General features: G+C 40.4%; 1 protein-coding gene across 1 annotated transcript in view; it reads right to left on the reverse strand.

The window, feature by feature from the left end:
* fto (FTO alpha-ketoglutarate dependent dioxygenase) overlaps nucleotides 1–15582 on the reverse strand; it is a 136859-nt gene that overhangs the window by 75091 nt on the left and 46186 nt on the right. Inside the window, exon 8 of the mRNA XM_042487948.1 lies at nucleotides 15411–15530. Within this exon, the coding sequence (XP_042343882.1) occupies nucleotides 15411–15530 (120 nt within the window). The remainder of the gene's footprint in view (nucleotides 1–15410; nucleotides 15531–15582) is intronic.

Raw genomic sequence — 15582 nt, forward strand, 5'->3', positions numbered from 1 at the left:
TTTTATGTCTGCAGGCCACAAACACTTCAAAATCTCTAAATTTACCTCCTCTTTTAACTATTTTAACAGACACAGGTCATTTCTCCACCATTTCTAGACCATTCAAATGATTGGTGGTTACCTAAAAAGGTAGATGGAAAACTAAATCACCAGTAACACCAACATGCACCAGATTTTGGCTGCTGGCTGGTGTTAATTAGCCACCACAGTGCCTCTCCTCCTAAGTGCACCTCTGTCTGTCAGACTGGCAACCTCCACGCCTGTCTCTCTGCCACTACCATGTGTAACTGGCCCAGCAACAGGCCAGAAGACTCTGCCTGTCTCTCTGTGTGCCAAAAAGTCTGTGTGCCCATATGGAGGCACGAATAGTCCCAACTAGTAATTTATCCTCCTGCTTGTGGCTGTGGAGCCACTACTGGGGGCTTTAACTCAGTGATGGCATGCAAGCACTTTAAAATCAGTTGACTTTTACTGTGTTTAAGAGATACTTCACCCCTCAAGTGACTATTGGTATATCAATTGCCCACCCCATGGTGCACTGAATTCATGAAGAAAATGATGTTTTCTTGCATGACTCCACAGTCAACAAAGAATTGAAAAACAGAATATATTATCAATGAATTGAAGTCATAGCAAGATGTATAGTATGAATATACTATGATATACTTTTACCTCAGTGAGGCAAAAATACTGTTTTTGTCTATGAAGTCTGGCTTTGAAAAGAGCATAGGTTAAATTCCACTTTCAGTTTGGTTCCCCATCAGAAACGGCTGTCTGTTTGGGAAGCACTGAGCATACGACTGGATAAATGAGACGTGGATTATACCGCACAATTTTGCTGTCATTAAAGATGGACCCTATGACGTCAATTCATCAAGAAGAGTTTTTGGATTCTTTATTTACAGGAAACAAGCAAAAAAAACAAAATCTTCAAAAGGTCAACGTAATACACAAATGGTCCTTTGGGGGAGAGGTATTCCTTTAAAATGGCAATCAAATCAAGTGTGATTTATTTCCTAAAAATAAAGGCATTTTTTGGGAAAATTCACCTTTCATCTGCTGAAGAAGCTCATAACCTTCTGGCTAAGGTGATTTTGGGGACTTATATAGTATCTAAAGCCCAAATACCCAAATGGATTTAATTCTGAAGTAGGAGTTTATGCTTGCAATTACCGGAAAGTGGCTAAACTCTGCAGTGGAGCGAAAGCATGGTGACCAGGATGATGACTCTGCTGGTTTTAATTTCAGCCATCTGCTAAAAGACAGATTTGCACCTGAGGATAACAACATGTGAATGATGTTGAGCCACTAATATCTAAAATTCAGATCATATGGCATCACATGGCATTTGTAAAATCCATGATGTTTACCCTTTCTAACACCCCTCCTCTGCCACTTACAGGTATCTCAAGCTTTAAGGTTTAACCCTTTTCTCCAAATCTTCAGACATCCCATTGACTTCTGCCACAGTTTAAGCTCAGCTGCTCTGACATCTGATTTCATAGGCCTTGGGAGTGGGAGTTTGGCAGACTCCATCTCCCTCTCCCCTCTAATACAAGAAACCAATATCACTTTGACCGCTGGTGGAAAAAAGCATCAGGCACCTTGCTCGGGGTAATGGATAGCTTCTGCTCACTGATATATACAACTGGGGAGCTGTGATCCTGCCAGGACCAGTTCCAGTCTGGACAAGGGATCTGTGTGTATTTGCTGCATGCCACCGTTGAGTTACTTTACTCTTGGGGGGGAACTCTCCACCGGTGGAAAAATTATATTAGCCCAGGAAGAAATAAGCCCAGACCACATTCACTTCTCTGTGACATCACACTTGATGCCATAAAAAGAAAAGTGCCTGAGTGTGTGTGTGTGTGTGTGTGTGTGTGTGTGTGTGTGAGTATGTGATTTTTTTTTCCTGCCGTCTGCCTGCTGTCACATGATTACAGATGGTTCAAAATTGAGGCATATCTGAAATTAAATTTGTTCAGTTTCCATTACGTAAGATTGGTTGATAAACAGACAGGTGTGTGTATGTGTGTGTGTGTGTGTGTGTGTGTGTGTGTGTGTGTGTGTGTGTGTGTGTCATAAAAAAGTGAAGGGTGTCAACATTGCTGGTCAGAGTTGTCTTCCAGACTTTGAAGCTCCACAACCTTTGATATTATCAAAGAGGAAACAGTAAAGAAAATGAGTGAAGCGAGTTCTGTAAAAATGTTCTCTCAAAGATGATTCAAGAAAGTATTTTCTTTGTGTGTGTGTCTTTTGATTTATCTGTGCAACTTTGAGCAGTTCTTACAAGTGAAACTTACAGAGCACCGACTTTCAAAAAGGTTTGTTGCAACACTTCTTTGCAGTTACTCCAAATAAATCATTAGAACAGTTAAAACATTTTAAAAAGCGATCAGTGGGCACACACCAAGTACTCTATGCATTGAGGTAATACTTAGTGATACGGTTAGGAAACATACATACAGACACACACACACAAAACCACACACACACACACACACACACACACACACACATATATATATTATATAAAGACAGATGATATGATGGGGCTGTTGTATTGGATTGCATCAGATTCTACCTAATAAGTATCATCTGAGTGAATACTCATCAGGACTACACCCATGGTGAAAAATGATAAAAACTCAACCCTAAAATCTAGATTTCAGAATTTCTGGAAAGACCTTTGAAAAGATGTTTTTAACACCTGTCCAGGTGTTTCCATGATAAAACAATACCTTATACTTCTTAGAAGTAGAACTTCATTTTGTAATCCCTAATTTTACTCTGTGCCTGTGTGTTTTTGTATTTGTGTGTGTGTGGATATGTTAATGTGTTCTCGCAATCTCCGCGGTGATACAAATCACCCTTCTGCCAGATTGACCCTCGCAAGGTCGCGGGCACCATCAATTATGTCAGCTAGTAAAATGGCCTTTGCAACACACAGCAGATTATATGGAGTGTAAAACATTAGAAAAATGTGTCTGAAACATCAGAGTAACATGTTTGAAGTGACAATGGGTTGGGGTGGGGGGGGGTAGAGACACTCCCAAAAAGGGAAGACCACTGACAAGTGATTTTGTTTGAAGGCATTGTAACACACTCAAGTGGGCAGGGATGCTTTCTATGGCTCCAACGGCACTCCATCTTCCAGGAAGAATACAAGCGGGATGGAAGGACATATGCTTTCCACGGGGTCAAATGAAGCAGAACTCACAAGCTTTTGTGGTGCTCCCTTTTGGTGGCGAGAAGAAAAGGCAAATCTGTTGTTGGGTTGTAGTCCAATGGGCCCACAAATATCACATAAAAATTCACCGGCCTGTTTCTTGCAAGGCTTTTGTCTGGGACTCATGATAAGGAGTGTGGATCCAGTTGGCCTTAATGGCTAAACCACATAGTTCTCAGTCTGAATGAGCTCTCCAGCAGGCTGGGTCAGGACACACACACACACACACACACACACACACACACACACACACACACTTGTGTAAACTCCTCACTGGCCTGGCAAGAATGCATCATCCATCACAAGAAAGCCTTGAGAGGCGCTTTGACTAATTCAGGACAATGAAGACTGAGCTGGACAGAGATGTTTGCGATGAGCGTGACACTCACGCACCTTCTGCTCTGTTAAAACCCTCTTACTTTCTTTCACTATATGAAAGCTGAGTCTAGATTCTAGCTAGATAGCAGATTGTGATCAGCTCCTCACTCTCCTGCCAGTAAAAAGCTTTTTGCTGACTGGGGCCAAAGCCAGCCTTTCTAAGCCCCAGAGTTACAGTGTAACACACACTGCACCATACTTCAGGTCTTCAAAAAATGCTAAACCAATAAAAAGGGTTTCCATCCATCTAGACACACTCACATACAGGTTGTATTTTTTTTCAGAGGGGGAATGTGTCTGCAGGGGCTGAAATGTGCCGCTAACAAAGTTCTGATTGACTACAAGAAGTCTGAAGCAGAGTGATTCCTCAATTTTTGCATCTGGCTGAAAACGTGGAGCGAAACTAAACAGGCCCTCTTACATGTCTAGTCTGACATCAATTGTGAATTACCTTTAGAGGTACATTACAAACGAATGACTATGTCTAAAGTAGAACAGATTAGGATCTGCACGTTCCCTACCAAAAAATATTGTTTACTTTATTAAAGGCTATAAGGTCTGAGGGGTATCAGTCATATATAAAGCAACTTGAGGAGTAACCGTGAGTCATTGCAGTGTCCGGTCTGTCCTCCATCCAATTTGAGAAGACAAGATGTCAAGTCTAGGATTATTTTTTGTTATTTTGAGATACTACAGTCTCTCCCAACATATAGTTCAGTGATCTTTTTATTTCTCAGATTTCCTCTTTCGGAATTGACAATCCGACAATAAGATGATTCAAGACCCAAAGTCCTTGAGACTGTGTGGTCAAGTGAACCACTTCAGGGTGGTGAAATCCAAGCTAAGACAACAAGGCTAATCTAGCTAGCAGGTTTATCATTAGCACTTGTTCAAATCTATGATCTTACACTGTTGTCTAAATCCATGTCGTTGGTCAAAGCTAAAACAAGTCTTGAGTCAGATAATCCAGGGTCCGGACCCAAAATCCAAAGTCCATTGGTTTTAGGGTAAGACTGTCCAAAGGCCTAGCGAAAAATGAGGCCCACACAGTGCAACTCATGGAACAAATCCTCATACAACGGTTTCTATGATATTATACAAATTAACTCCCCACAAATGACGTTACATACTCAATCTATAGTTACATACGTTAGCTTAGGTTTAGGCCTGAAGAAAAGAGGACTACTGCCATTCATTGGTCAGGTAATGGCAGCCTTCTAAAATGCATGTTGTACAGAAATTACTGGCTCATTAATATGCAGGATATGTAGGAGTTTTGGTGCATTTTCATAGAAAAATCATATGACCAGTGCATGAGAACAGCCTGACAAATAACAACACAAACCACACAAAAAACATTACAAATGGTGTTGATATGTGGTTTGATGCTGCTCTTTTCTTGCTTTTATGGTCTTTTTACATTTTAAGATAGCCGTGTTATTTTGCATAGTTTTGCATTGTTGTCATCACACCTTTGACTTGAAACATAAAATTAATATATTTTCTGTTGCATCATTCTATCTCAGACGCTAGTATCGATCATTCAAAGCGCCAAATATTAAATGCGTATGTTTAATCAAATGCTCAGTTGTGATTGAACTGGCAGACTTGTTGCCTTATGCAATTCTCTCCACACTATGTGGCTATACAGTAATACACAATGGCACACACTATGAAGCAGTTACATATAACAGGATTACGGACTCACATACAGTACTGTATAAGATGCTGTCTACTTCAATCCGGCAAAGAGGTCACAGACACTTCAACAGTTGTTCAACACAAACCCTGTATGCTCTCAAATGCCCTGCGCTCTGGAGCACTTTGGTTCAATTCATTAAAAGAATTAAAAGTAAATACATTACACTTTGGACTGAGTCACATCATGTACATAATTATTGCAATGAATCAAAAATCTATATTACTTTGTATTTTGACATCAAAAACCAGTCAAGTTCAAACTAATGTTCATGAGATTTATGTTTGCTTATTGTTTGTATTCCGGGTTTAATCTTTCGACAAAATAGACCCTAATTGTAATGCTGTTCAGCAGCCAACTCTTGCTATAAGTGTTGTGTGTTGAAACTCTTGATCAGGGCTTGAAAAAAGCCCCTGAGGACTTTTCAATCAATCTGCACTTTTAAATACCTTAACATACATAAAAGAATTCAATTGATGGTACTAAAAGGAACAAAAAGCACTTGGTGTAGGGAAGAAAGAAAAACATATTTAAATAATCGAACATGTATATTCTCTGGTAAATTAGCAGCACTTAACTTGTGTATACACATACTGTGCAATTTATAATTAGCGGAAAGGGGATTATGTTAGAGTTACTCAAGTGTTTCTAAACACACCTGTTTTTCCACACATTTACACAGTATACTTTGTCCACCACTATTGAGTAATGTAAGTGTATATGTGATTGCTCTCCACCAAGGGAGGCTGATGAGAGCGGCTAAAGGGTGTTTATGAGACTGTTAGCCAGGAGAGGATGCCGCCCTGCAGCTCTCGCCCAAATAAAAGAGCCATTTATTACATCCAACATGACCCTCTCATTACACACAAATAGGAATTAATGAGCGCTATATCGGGCTCTCCCAGCGGAGCGAGGCGGGGCCCGCTAAAGGACTAGCGTTAATTACATTGTCCTACATCTCACCCATTTAACACCACCCATCAGATCGCTCTATCTGCAGGGAAAGGATAGGAGAGTGGAAGAGATTCACTACCTGGAAGGATGGCCACCCTCTGCTCCACCTGTGTGGGAAAGCTCGCCAACTAATCAGACGTTGGGATATAGTAATAATGGAATGCATGGCTTTACATTGCGATGCACAATGCAGCAATGTATGTGAGTGATCAAATGGGTTTTAAACAAGTCCAATTAAAGCAAAGCTATTGCCATAACAGTCAATAGTATATGTTAATGAAATCTTGCACAGCAACTTTTTGGTTCAACTGTGAGGTAACATAATTACTGAAGTTGTGCATGCACACAGTTTAACAGTGCAAAAGAATATAATGTGCACTTTGGGTGTGTGAAAACATAACTGATAGGATTGATGGTCAAAACTGCAAAAACAGACCCTGGGTTGTAAAAAGTGGGACTTCACCTGGGAGAGAATCTGCTTTACCAAAAAACACATATCTCAGGTTTGATCTCTGTCAGGTTATCCTCTTCATACTGTACATGCTATGTTTTGAAAGGTGTACGGTCAAACAAAAAACAAACAAACAAAAGAAAAAACAAGGCGAGAAACTTCTCCAAATGCTCCCAGGACTTGTACTTCCTCCTCACTGTACTCACATCCTCTTGTCTACAGCATCAGCTTTTCATCTCCTTCTGGTTGACTTTCTCTCACACGCTCTGATTTCTACTTAAATCTTTACTGTTGTCTCACTCTTCCCTTCACTTCAGAAAATGCTACACCTTCCCTGCCTTATTTCTTTCCCTGTTCCACCTCCCTAACCCTCCTCCACCTTCCCCCGAAAAAATGATACAATTATCATCCACAATCTTTTCCCACATTTCCTCCTTTTCTTCTCGTTTCTTCAAGCGAATCAAACAATTTTACACACATCTTCACATCGGGATCATCCCCATTCTCTCCACATTGTTTTCACGGAAGGCTTTATGTATTTAAAAACCCCAACGATATCTGCTCCAGCGGTTCTGAAGAATTAGAGAGGTACTGAGATATTAAGAGCTCAGTACTTTGCTGTGAAAGATGCAAGACTCGAACATAAAGCTGATTATAGATCAAATTCTCACCATATTAAGGACCTTATGCCTTTAGCTTTTTCAGAGATGATAAATGTAATTTGGGGATGCGGTGATAACTGACTGTGAGGCTTTTGGCCCTTTTTATTGTTTGTTTCTTTTGCTTATTTTGTGTGTAAAAAAATATTCTTTACTCTGAGGTTTGTGACATCACCTGTGTGTAATAATGCTGCATTGGTTAAATTTATTCTCTTTTGTAGAACCTTAAGGTATGCTCTAATTTTGTCTCTAATTAGGTTTTTATGTGGGATTTTTTTATTGCTCACTTTGAGGATCTTTAGTTGGGGTGGGCTGTTTTCATTTTTATTAATCGGTTTGAATTTATTGTTTCACTATGTGTGGGAAATATGAAGTCCTCCGAGACTGTGACTGTGATTAGGGGCTGTGCAAATAAATGCAAAATTAATTTGAGTTGACATGCAGATAAACAATAATAAGGATATCAACCACAGGACCTGATGAGAATCCAGATTCCGATGATTTTAATAAAAGTGTGTGCACAGAGTTCAGTGCATGAAGGCTCTATTTTTGTTCCCTCTGGCTCATGGAGCTCAGCACCACATCTCAATGTGTGTATTGCTTTTTCTAAACGTGAAGTATTCAAGAAGTGACAGACAAGCTCTGGCCATGTATTCAATATTCAATATGATTAATAATCCACTAAAACTGCTTTTTCCCCCATTGCTTTTAGTGACATATCAGTGCGTTTTCTTGTTTCTGTGGTAATTTCTTTCAACTGAACCACTTTGACACCATTGCCTGTGAGAGTAAACAATTACACCTGGATCAAAGTACTGGAATAATTATATATCAAGCGCTGGTTATTGGTAATGTCTCTAGTCAGCTATAGGAGGGGCGGGCTATGCTATGAGATACTCTGAAATCTCTCTTTCATCTTTTTATACCCCCCCCCCCCATCAAGACACTTTTCAACACACAAACACACAAACACACAAACACACACACACACACACACACACACACACACACACACACACACACACACTCCTTCCTTGCATCTCTCCCTCTGTTGGTATGACACAGGAAAAAGCCGGGCCCTGCAGCCTACCCCGCCGTCCGCACTGAATGCGATTAAGCTGAGCAGTGATTAATCTGGGCTGCCCCATAATTCCTCTTTACCACTTTAATGGATGTTATCTCCCCTCCTCTGAAGGCTTATCTTGCTGATCGGGGCCAAGGATGAGGAGGGAGAGGGAGAGAAGGGAGGGGGCAGCTCTAAGTGAGGGGGGGGGGGGGATCAAACAAAATCCATACAGAGGTAAGTAAATGAATAAGTAAGTAAATAAGTAAGTAAATAAATAAATGTGGGGATTGAGAAAGCTGCTAAGCGGATAAGGCAGATCAGTCTCTGTAAAGTGCTCATTTGTTTTCTAAGAAGACGAGACAAGCCGCCTTCAAAGCCTGCTGATACAGTAAAAACACTGTCAACATCACAATTCACAGACAAACAAAATAAATTATCCAAACTGCTGTCAATAAAACTCCCCACCCCCTCATTGTAAAGAAGAGGTGTACGCTATACTGTAGCTGACAGTCGAGCATACAAACACAAAAATATATGAGGGGATTTTTTCGATGAGCTCATTTTCTTTCGTTGACGTAAAACAATGGCATTGTATCGTTCTCGGTTACCACGTTGTGACCTAAAGTTAAAGTTCCTCTCATACATTCCAAATTCAGTCATCCACAGCCCCAAAACAAGTTTGCTCAGGTCTTCTGTTGTAGGAATGACAAACGCAACAACTCTCCCCACCTTCAGGACAATGAGCTACATCCTGTTATTAAGAAATAATTACACATGTGTGCGAGTAATGGTTTTAATCATTTTAAATGAGAAAGTGCTCCACGAGGAATTGTCCTAAAGAAGAGATGATGAGCTGGTGTCAGGTATTGTTCACTAACAGACAGTAATACACGATAAAACACCATCGACTTTGATAACAAGGAGCTATTATGATTGGGGACTGTGTGTGCATGTCTTTGTGTGCCCATTTGAAGAGGCTGTTTTATTCTACTGTGTGACATTAACAAAAATAACTGATTATTGTAGTAATGAGATATAGCTTTAAAATAAAGTAATGTAAGGAGACTGAAAAAATATCAATTTCTTTGCCAATACTCTCCTTTTTAAACTTCTTTTAAACTTCCCTAAATAGACACTGTGTGTGTTTGCTGGCGTGTCCGTCCCAGCGTTTTTGTCCCTCCGTGTTTGTGTCCATGTATATAGCTGCACATGTGAGCCGGCAGCTGAGAAGTGACAGGGTTAAATCCGTTCGTAGCTCTTTTTTTTTTCTCCCCTGCTTTGGCTTACAGCGATGTTGCAGCGAGATTCTGTCATAGACAAACCTCTGTGGGATTCCATTCAGTACTAGTGTACATCTTTAGGTACAAAGCTGCGGGCTGCATTGGCTCCAGGTAACATAAACGCTCCCTTCAAGCCACCGCGTATCTGCCCATGAAAATTCTCTAAAGGGGTTTAAGCATTTACGCAGAACACTATCAGGCACTGCCGAAAATTCAGCTTACCCTGTTGAATAGGGACTTCAAAGAGAATTGCAAATACCTTTGCACTGCTACATTTTCTCCCCTCACTCTCTCTCTCTCTGTCTCTTCCTGCTTCTTTTCATTTTATATTTCGAAACTCAAGCTGCTGCGTGATGTAAAATGTATTATCAGCCATATATTTCCTCCTTAAATGAATAATAACAATAATCTTTGAGTAATTTCTTTTTTATGCGGCTCCGTCTAAATAGGGCAAAGCAAGCAAGCTAATACAGAGCCGCGGGTAAACAAGGCCGTGCAATAATGAACGTGTGGATTAGGCCTCTAGTCTATGTTGTGCGATAAGGAAAAACAGCTGCTACTATCCAGGTAAGAGCACGTATTGACTGTCAATGAAGGATAAACTACTGTGCGGCTGCACATTTACTTCTTTCATTCACACTCTGGGCACAAGGCGCACACACATAAAGACACATCGACACAAACACATACACACACGCACAAACTGCATATAAGAACCACAAAGAATTGGAATATAATAAAAGTATAAGCCTATTTGCACAGTATAGAGCTTAAAATGCAAAACAATACAATGCATAAACACAGTGTGATTTAATGTAAGAGATAATAAATGGCTTCATAATGAGCAATATAAATGGTCTTTAAACACTTTACTGCTTAGTTCACACTTATAATTAATCTGGGTTCCATGTGTGCATATAAAGTGGGTATAAAACTCTGCTCGACTGTGCGAGTAAAATGCCGAGCGAAAGAGAAAAATTACTGCTGGTAAACATCTGCAACACGATTCGGCTGTGGCCTCTAGCTCTTCCAAATATGCTGCCTCTTTTTCCCTCAGCAGGACCAACACGGCAGGCTCTCCAAATAATACATTACAAAAAATTGCTCCCTGAAATTATTTACGGTGAGACGCACAACAGAAACCATAACATTTATAATGTTTTACAAAACCATCAAATAAGTGGAGAGGGGATTAATTGCCCCGGCCCGACCTTAAAATAATTATTTGGAGCGGTGCAACTCTAAACTCCAATGAAATTGATACACTTTGATAATTAGATTCTTGGCACTGACCCGCTGAAGTCAATAAAGGTTATTAAGGCCAATTGCTGTCTAAACGCATTACGGGCAGGGTAAACTGTCCATCGGAGGCCCCTGCTACTCCAGCGCCAATATGATAATCCATTCTCCGTCCTGGGGGTTTCTTCCCCAGCGCCTGTGTCTCCACTCTGCCATACAAAACCAGATTGGATTCGCTTAACCTTTCCAGGACTTTGATCAAATGAGCTCACACAGCAATAACATTTACATTGACCCCCCACCCCTCCTCCCCAACACACATAACCCCTCTCTCTCTCTTTTTTTTTTTAACCTCCTCCCCCTCTCTGTGTCTCTCTCCCCGACCACTCCTCAGCACCGACCCTCCACACGCTAGGTCAATAACCTAATCAGCTATCGATGGCAGCCGGGGCCAGGCTGCGTATGATTGCATTGCAACCCTCCTCAGCAGCTGAGATTGTTTCCGAAGACAGTTATTAAAGTGAGGAGTAGAAGATATGGTCACTAAAGCGCATCCTTTTACACATAAGCATGCACACTAAAATCTGCCTCTATTATAAATCAGAGGAAATTTTGTCACACAGTGAGAAAAAAAAAGGAATGTACAGCATATATGTGTGTGTGACCAAACCGTCTGGAAACAGGGAGTGACAGGCTGGGTGAACGGAGTAGAGGAAGACGTGGCCCCGATACCACTTCCTGTTTTGTACATCTTGAAGTATACAAATGTATTCAACTGAGTGGATCCCATTTATTATGAAAGTAGATTAATTTCCTTGATATGTGTTGAAAAGATTTCCATCTACAAGGCGCGTTCTCCTGTCAAACGAGGGAGAAAGTGTGAGAAAGAGACAGAGATATGGCAAGATAGCGGGAGTGAGAGAGGGAGAGAACAAGGGAAAGAAAGAACATTAAGAGAGGGAGAGAGAGAAGGGGTGGGGGGACGGAGTGCATTGAAATCTCTTTGCTTCTGCGGTGGCTTTTGAAGTTGTGAGATGAGCAGCCACAGAAGTCAGGAAAGTGACAAATTAGGGAAAAAGCTGTACTGTGCAAGCAGAGCTGCTAAATCAATTAAAGTCATGCCAAGTGCATACATTAACATCAATGGCACACACACATACACACACTCACACAAACACACATGCACAGGACAGGGAGGAGAAAAAAAAGAGGGGAGATGTGCTCATGGGCTCGTCGCTGTCGCTTCTCCCCCACAGTGAAAAGAGGAGAGATTAAAAAAAAAATACCACACCGGTATTTAAAATATTCTGCATAAAGCCGAGATTCTCTGTCTATTGTCAGTCAGACGGAAGCTATTCATTGTTGCTAGTTTAAGGAAATGTCACTATTGTGTGATAGCCATGATAGCAGAGTCCTGAGGGAACGTAAAGCTGCGAGCGAGGCAAGTCTAAACGGACTTTAGCACCTACGATCACAGGGGAATGTAAAACCTTTCAGTAATTGTCCTTTTTTTCATTCTCCAGAAACAACCTTTACCTTATATAAACTATAACACACACACACACACACACTCATAGGTACATTATAGTTTTGCTGTACATCCACATACCTACACACAAAGTTTATTCAGCACCACGTCTCTTTGTTTCTATCAAGAAACCACATGAATTTTTGAGGTACCAAACAGAGGCAAGAAGCAAGTGGACTTGTTTTGTGTCGCTTCTTTCTTTCTTTATTTATGTATTTTATCAGAATGTCATTCAAATGGAAGGATGAGCATTTGCATGACAACAGGCTGAGGAGCAGAGAGGGAGCCCCAGGGAGAGACAGTATCCATAAACAGGAGCTAGTCCCCCCATATTGCAATATTCTTCATACAGACTAACAAACGCATACATAGCCCAGCGCATCCCACAACACTGTGTGCTAAATATGACAATAAAGAGAGGAAGGCTGGCTGTTTGTATTGCTATTTTAGCAGGATAAAACAATAGGCTGTTTTATTGCTACAGCGCAGAGTATAAAACAACACAGTGTCAATTTATAAACCCTATTTAAAGAGACATATATTTGTTATTTTAAAATACCCACGGTAATATCAAATTGGACAAAAATAATGCTGTATTAAAATACACTCTGCAGGCAAGAGCAGGAAAAAATCGAAATAAATAAATGGCAAACAGCATCTGCACACACTAGGTCACTCGCATTGCACTAAATTACACTATACTGTCAATTGCCAGCTTCAAAATATAAAATATATGCAATAAAGGAATGTAGGGGGAGAGCCCACATAATCTAAATAACTCAAAGTAATTTAGAGAAATGCGTTTTAATCTAACTGCAGAAAAGCCACAGCTATCAAAACCTCCAAAAGGAAAAAAAAATCTATAAGTCACATCTATAAAGTGCTTTTCATCAGCGTATCAGAGGTCGATGCATGTATGTAAATTTTGCTTGCGAGTGCAATAATGTTGTCTTTCATCACAATAGTGAGTGATTACATTTATGCATTCGCCAGTGTATTATTTTTGCAAAGGTTTAATATGCTTTTCTGCAGAAGATATACTTTCTTTTGTGTGAACTGACACTATGAGAAATTTGACACTGTGAAATTAACGTAATGAATACGTCTCATAGTAATTTTAAATTTAAAAATATTTTTAATTTTTAAAAAATACCCGATATAATTTTATTTCCAAACATTCAAATTATTCAAACAGAAATAAATAATTCATTTCAAATATATACTGATATGTATTTTTTATTTTATTCTTTTTTACTATAAAGTGTCTTACTTCTTTTTTTTTTTTTTTTTTTTTTGCTGTATTGTGTACAGTCCGCCGCTAAGTTTCCACTGCTTAGCTGAAATCCACGAGTGACACACATGCAAACTCACAGACAGTGGATACGGTTTGCTTGCCCATTAGAGAGACGGAGACACAGCAACAGAGAGAGAGAGAAAGACCTCACATTTCACTGATGCCCTTTTCTAAATACAGGTCCAAATCACACACTTCATCTGGGCCCGGAGGTGGAGCTCTAGATGAGTTTAGCCCCTGTCTACTAACCCCTCCACCCACCCACCCTCTGCCAGGCTGTGCGACTAAGTGAGAGGGAGAGAGAGAGAGAGAGAGGGAGAGGGAGAGAGAGACTATGACTAGAGCAGCGTCGGCAGCAGCAGTACTGTTCTCCTCCAGCCCCTGTCTTTATCCCCGCCTGAGCATTAGATGTGATTACTGCTCAGCACTCGACACTGACAGAGACAGAGAGCTCGCAGAGACAGCAGGAGAGGGTGAGAGACATAAAGAAACACAGGGTGAGAGAAGGAGAGAGAGGGAGCACTGAGGAAAAGAGGAGCACAGCTCTTTCACTCCCTCTGCTGCTGCTACAGTGATACAAGAGTGCCCCCTGCTGCTTCTGCTGTCTGGGTGTTAAACACACACGTACTTACATGAACACACACACTCTTTGAAATCTAGCTATGAGAGACGGACCGCGTAGAACCTGCGGGGAGGGAGAGAAAGCGAGACCAAGCATGTATCTGTGTGTGTTTGTGTGTTGGTGTGTGCGGCACATATGCACTGTACAGAGCTGTGACTAAGGTGACTTAATTATGAGTCTGACATTACTAAGTGATTTCTTTACAGTGGTGTCTAACTAATAGCTGCGTGCCCACGTTCCTCTCTAATAAAACTTCTGTGAGGCTACAATTAAACACATGACACTCCTTAATAATGCAGCGCGGTGAGAAGTTAGACAATCTATCATGTAATTTTAAACACACCCTCCCTTGTGAGAAGCATTATTGGGCAGCAGATCACTTGTGTAGTTTGTGTAAGAAGCACGAGCAGAGGCATGTTGAGCGTTTAGAAAGGTGTAAACCCTTATTATGAAATGACAGAGTGCCTACATGGAGCTGCGCATATTGTGGGGTAATAGTAAAAAAAAAAAGTATCATTATTATTTTTAGTTCTTATTCTATTTTATTTTACTTATTTTTCTTTTTATCTCATTCTTATATTTATATTTAGTATTATTGTTATATTAATTATTATTATTATTATTATTATTATTAACTTTTTAGAATATTATTTGGGTAATATTTTTGATAGTTAATCTTTTTATTTGCAATATATTTCATATTGCCTTCATAAATGTGGCTTTATATATTCTCACATGAAATAGGTTTTGTATATTAAAAAAAGTAATGCCTATGTTTTTGTTCTCAACAGGAATGGCATCACTGTAATGCCTTGGACTGAGAATAGTCTGTCTGTATACCTGAGCTAAAAGAAATAGTTTTCAGCCTGCAAATTAAAATGAATATACATGTGATTCAACCACAGAGGGATTAGTTAAGTGATGTAAGTGACACTGTATTCAGTAAATGCAGGTGGAGAGACCAAACATTGAGGCTACCATGTGACCAGCAGTGCTTCTGAGCAGCCTTACCATCGTTTCCATGAGCTTCCAGTCCTGCTCCAGCTGCTCCATTGGTCTGGTCCACCAGCTGCAGAAGCGGGTGTAGCGATGGCCCTGAAACCAGTACTGCCGCAGCCACTCGAACTCCACCTACAGACACACACACATGCAAACAGAATTTTAAAAAAGCTGGTTCAGACAG

This window comes from Plectropomus leopardus, chromosome 1, assembly GCF_008729295.1.
Source record: "Plectropomus leopardus isolate mb chromosome 1, YSFRI_Pleo_2.0, whole genome shotgun sequence".
NCBI lineage: Eukaryota > Metazoa > Chordata > Actinopteri > Perciformes > Serranidae > Plectropomus > Plectropomus leopardus.